Below are 6000 nucleotides of genomic sequence, written 5' to 3'. Positions count from 1 at the left end.
GACAAGGCTGAAGGTCAATACTGGATGATCTACGGGCCCTAAGGCAGCCCTGCATTAAAAACAGATAGGATTTCATACTGGAAATCACTGCATGCACAAGGAACAAAGCTAATTTAAGATGAACTGATGAAACGGAAAACTGCTCTGCGGTCCCATGTCTCAAAATTTGAAATTCATTTTGGAAACCCCAGAAACCATGTCCTGCAGACTAAAACTGAGAGGGACCATCCAGCTTGTTACTAGTGCCCAGGTCAAAAGCCCGCATCTCTGATGGTATGGGGTTACATTAGTGCCTATAGTGTAGGCAGCTTACACATCTGAAATATGTACTATCAATGCTGAAAGTATGCAGAGGTTTCAAGGTAACATATGCTCTCATCTAGACATTTCTTTCAGGGAAGGCCATGCATATTTCAGTAAGACAATACTAAACATACTGCATCCATTACAACAGCATGGCTTCTCAGAAGAACAGTGCTGAAAAGGTCTGCCTACAGTCCAGACCTTTCACCAGCAGAAGACATTTGGGGCATTATAAAATGAAACATCCACCAAAGATGACCCAGGACTGTTGAGCAGCTAGAATCCTACATCAGACAAGAATGGGACAACATTCCTGTCCCAAAACTCCAGATACTGGTCTCCTCACTTCCCAGACCTCTACAGACTGTTTTTCACAAAAGTTTTTTATACATTCATTAATGATGCTAATACATTGATGTGTTTAGTGTGTCCGTTTAAAGGGTGGATATGTGGAACAGGTTTCTTTAATGATACCACAAAGACACTACTGACTTATGCTTTTTATTAATTTACTGCAATGAAACTTCAGTCAATAGACCATTTCTAAAATACTAAACATGTTTTATCCTCAGTCATCCATCATCATTATTCAGTCCAGCTGACCAAGGCTGGATTAACCATAAAAGCAACTGGACCAGGGATCCATAGGGGGCCCAAGGTAATTGGTATCCAACCAAAAGAATCAGGTTAGACCTTGCTTTTCTTCAGCCTCTTGGCTCATGCCACCGCAGCTTTTCTCACAGTGCCATTGTGAGCTGACATACCCCTCCTCATTGGTCAGCTTGCGCAAGACAAGTCAAAGGTAATGTCAATTAACTTGTTGTTCAGCAACCTTTGCATTTAGAAAGTCCCAAACAAGAAAAATTAGGATGGCAGCTAAAAAGGGCCATCAAACAGAAAATAACAAGACTGGGACATCATACATACGGTATAGATTGAATATAGATCATTTCTTCACTTTGGTTACCAGCTGCTTAGATCAGGGAACAAATTGCAAGAAGAACAGCTCAGCTATTGAGAGTAATTCATCAGCTGTCAGTGGAACAGCTAACGTTAGCTCTGCTAATGTTATCAACCTTGGCAGAGAGAATCTCCCAGCAGCATTCTGCAGCAGTGGACTGGCCCCTGCTGCTCCTGCACTGAGGGTGTTGAGGGAAGAGATGAGTTACTATCATCTGGGACTTCAGGCGACCTCCGGACCACACTGCTGACACTGTGCAAAGACAGCCTGCTAGTGTGTTTTTATAATGTGACATATTACTGAGTAGCATTCACAAGTGGTGCAGCGTAATCCATGCTTCTGCTGACTGTGAGGCTGAGATCAGCCGCAGACTTGGACTTGTGGATGTGGTGATGGGTTCACTGAGCAAGACAGTGTTGCACTCCCAGTATCTGAACATGCAGATGAAATTCAGAGTCTTTCAGTCCTTGGTCCTCCCAGTCTTGCTATACCCTTGTGAGGCCTGGATGTTGACTGATGGCCAGCGGTGCCCAATGGACTCCTTTGTGACAACTTCTCTGCAGCGCATCTTTGGGTGTCGTTGTTAGACCATGTGTCTAATGATGATGTGCTCAGGAGAGCGTGGATGGGGAGGACCAGCTTTTACAGGCACCTGGTGCTCTCCTGGGCCTGATCCAGCTCACCACATACTGGGTGCCCAGGACCCAGTGGGCTGGACTAGACGTCAGGAGCAACAACATGGGTTATTGAGGAGGAAGCTGGGAGGATACCTGGAGAGATGGGGCAAGGGCCTGGAGGATGGCCATCAGGAGGCAAGAGGAGTACAGGACAAAGTGTCAGACTGGCACACACTTCCATACCTGACCTGACCTGACATAACAGTTCTTAGATTCATTTAAAATGACAGATTGAACATTCAAAGGTGTTCTTGACTTGATGATTCTTGGATATTAAAGACGAGACTGGCCTTTTTGTCACTGTTTTTTATTGCTGATTCTGTGATTGAAGGGGCATGAAGTGTTGGTGGGTTCACTGGACAGCAGATAGGAACATGTTACAGTGATGTTTTATCTGACCCTGCAGCTCATCTCTGATCAGAGACATTAGTCGAAGCAGCTGTTGCATTGCAAAGTTATGAAATGCCCATATAAATGTGAATAGTTCTATTTTTATCTTTTAGACATGGTGTGCCATTTCCTCCAGCTACACTAGAATAACACAGTTCATTTACTGTGAAGTGAATCCTTCATTAGGGAGGAATAAACAGTTTTAAGTCTTTGATTTACATGCTCATTATAAATCCTATTTCAGTCTTTTAACACTTTCTTTCAGGTAAAACACTTAAGCCAATAATTTATCTTAACAATCAAACAAAGCTCAATCCATCACCCCAACAGGGACACTTTTCCCATACCAGTTTGTGGTTCCTGAGCTCTGTTAAGTCTAAAACATCATAAATCCAGGTTTAAATGAGGATGACTGTTAGGTGGGAGCTTGTAGCTTTTTGGAGAGGAACTGCTGAATGTCTCTTTGTAGTTCCTGGTTGCGTTTCTGGGCCTCGTCCCGGGTGCGCTCAGCATTTCTCAGGCAGATCTCCAGAGCGGCCACACGACGGCGCTCTGCCTCCAGAGCGGACTGGAGCTCTGCTACCGAGGCCTTCAGCTCCTTGTTCTCCTGCTGCAGACTAGAGGAGACAGACCAACAGAGGGTTAACATTACAGCAAAAACTTCAGGATGAAATGTCCCCTAGTGTTGGTTATTGTGCAAACAGATGTATCCAGTCCAGATGTCAAGACCTAGTCCATAACATACAGTCCAAAAGTCAAATCCAAGCCAGAGCAGGGACATTACTTCATCTGTTTTCAATGAGTTAACTTGCTTGAAATGGTTCCCTGTATTTAGGTGTCATTATTTTTGTTCCTGTCCAAAGTTCTGCTTCAGTTTGTCAACCCACACCTCCTAAGATTGCAAGTGTTCATCTAACATAACAGGTTTTTAAAGTGTTTTTGTTGTAATATTTAATTTTGAATACAATATTGTCACAAAAATGTAAGTGAGTAAGCTATTCATGTGGGGCTTATGTTGGATCACTGTAGGGCTGGGCAATATGTGGAGTTAAGATATATTAATATATTTTAAACCAGATCTAGAGCAAGACAATATCATGTTTATTGATAAAGTTTATGTTGAAGCTGATTTTAAAAATTCAATGCTAGGCCTAGGCTCAGTCAAAAGATTTTTAGCAGTAAAACAACCAGCGGTGAAATGTTTATATATCAGATCCTATCGATACCTGTTTGACATGACAGCATCAAGGTCTACCTAAACTATTTGACAGTTTTTAAATTTTATTTCCCAATCAGGAAAACTTCTGTGCCCTGTCTTCACTGTGAGTAATACATTGGCAACATTTGTAAAAGTGAAAAAAGTGGAATTTGTGAGGACCAAGAGTATTGCAAGCAGTTGCTCTCTTCTGGAGAAAAAATCTGACTGAAGATAATTTTGTTTCTGTACTTTTTTATACCGCTGATCATTAAAATGATGGAGATCTGATTATTTTAAAAATATTGTATTTAAGAGTATTGATAATTTTGACAGAATTCACAGAAATGTCTCCAGATCAGCGGTTCTCAACTGGTCTAGCCTCAGGACCCACCAGTCTCTCTCACGACACATCGTGACCAAATTTCCCCAAAAATTTCAACAATGCATGCTTAGTTAATTTAATATGTTGCAGTTTGGAGCATGATGGACCAAAATACATGATATGAAGAATAGAAGGGACATAGTTTTTTAACCTCTTTTCCCATCATTATGTGTCAGTTTTTGCAAATTTGGCAGAGATCTCGAAAAAATTACTTCATTATCATGGGAAACTTAGCTTTACTCATTGCAAGAAAAGGAGATAAATTAGTACTGTCCTCCTGTTTCAGCTGAAGTAGCTCAAGTGGTTTCTGATACAGACTCTACAGATAAACTGAGAGGCAGAAGTCCACTGCTAAATGCCTCCTTTGATACACTGATTGAAGCCTGACATCCCACATTACATTTATGATTACAATATAAGCTGTCTGAGCTTAACATGGTTCAAGCAGGAAAGCTGCTCTCTTTATACCCCCTTTCTTCCTTGTTATGAGGCTGCTCGTCACAAGAGCATCTGTTCAAATAAAACTTTGCTTCAACTCCTCTATTCATTAAAATCAATAATGCAGTAAATCAAAACTAATGTAAATTTGTCGCTGTAGCATCACATGCCACAAATTCAACCTCACTTAAATCTCACAGTGAACAACAAAACTACACTTGAACTATAGGCCACATTAATAGGCCCTGATTTGAAGTATGCAGGACTGAAACAAAGCAGAAATAACTCTCCAAGCCAACATGTATGTAAATAAGTTCAAGAAAACTTCTGACATAGGAGAGAAAGGGACTAAAAGACTTGATCAGAATTATGAACGTTTGCAGTTATAGATCCTACTTGAGGTCCACATGCGGAATCACAGGGTTCTCTAGATTTGGCCTGTATGGGTCTCATATGGGCTGATCCACAATTGCAGTTCACATGAACAGTCACAGGTAGGACCACCATGGAACCCACGGACAAGCCCACACGGGACCCATATTGCAGCATATATTACCCATATGGGGCCATGCTGGCAGGGAACAACATTTTGTCTTTCTTAACAGAGATATGGAGATTTTTATCCTCTATTGCCACTAAGTTTAAAAACTGTTTTTTGCTCCATATTTCCGGCCCTAGTATGTTGTTGGTGCTTTCTGTGTCTACTGGGTTTTCCTCACCTGTCTAAAAGCTGCTTTCCGTCGTTCTTCGGCTCAGACACGCTGTTAACCCTCTGAACTGAACCACTCTGTCTCAGGTTTCCTGCACTCTTCTGATGAGTCAGCACAGGACTGGGCTGGGAGTCACCATCAGGTTTTGTGGATCCAGCAGTAGAAGAAACAGTGTTATCACTTCCTCTTCTGGTTGTTAGTCTGTCCTCTCCCCCCTTGTTGCTAAACTGAGACTTCCCAAAGAATGAACCTGAGCCGCGGAGGTCTAAGATCTTAAAAATGTCCTCTGATAATGTCCCGCTCTTCTCCTCTGCGCTCTCCTGGATACGACTCCACCTGTTGAGGGCCTCGGCTTTAGCTGCCATCCCGGAGAGGGGACAGTTGAAGGTGGGGAGGGTCTGAGTGCGTTTGCGGGGATTTCCAGGCCAGTCATCTGTGGAGGGTGAGGAGGGCTCCTGAAGTGTATTTTGGGGGCTGAAGCTTCCTTTATCTGGACCTGGACTGTCATTGTCCTCCTCTTCTTCTGGAGACTCAGAGAGAGATGCATCACCCATCTAAAGAAAAACATAAAACACATAAATGAAGACTGATTCCAAATCAGGTGGATAAAGCACACGTTACATTTGTAAAATTCCCTCAGAATCAAGGCCACTCAGAAGGCGGGATAAAAGGGAGAGCCTCCAAGGGCCCAGACAAATTGGGGGCCCATGGAGATCATCAAAATCATGGTCCAATTCAAAGGTAAGCTTTGACATCCATATTTTATTTCTAACCTGAATAATCACTCTTATCAAAGCAAAAAAGAAGTAATTTTATTTATTTATGCTGTGGCACAAAATAGACGTTTTCAAATTATAAAACGCTCTTTCTTAAAACAGCATTACATTTTTTTGGTAATGTTAACAATGTGTATGAGCACACTGAATTAAATGATTAAAATA

General features: G+C 42.0%; 1 protein-coding gene across 1 annotated transcript in view; it reads right to left on the bottom strand.

Annotated features, from left to right (window-relative positions):
- Positions 1–875: 875 nt before the first annotated feature.
- The window catches only part of arhgap25 (Rho GTPase activating protein 25), a 28791-nt gene continuing 23666 nt past the window's right edge, over positions 876–6000 (bottom strand). The window contains exons 10-11 of the mRNA XM_041786609.1: positions 5069–5613; positions 876–2948 (exon numbers count right to left, since the gene is read on the bottom strand). Coding sequence (XP_041642543.1) covers positions 2747–2948; positions 5069–5613 — 747 coding nt within the window. The 3' untranslated portion in view covers positions 876–2746. The remainder of the gene's footprint in view (positions 2949–5068; positions 5614–6000) is intronic.

The sequence above is a fragment of the Cheilinus undulatus genome, linkage group 5, assembly GCF_018320785.1.
Source record: "Cheilinus undulatus linkage group 5, ASM1832078v1, whole genome shotgun sequence".
In the NCBI taxonomy this organism is placed as follows: domain Eukaryota; kingdom Metazoa; phylum Chordata; class Actinopteri; order Labriformes; family Labridae; genus Cheilinus; species Cheilinus undulatus.
The sequence above is the reverse complement of the archived record's forward strand: the minus strand, read 5'-3'. Positions and strand labels throughout refer to the sequence as shown.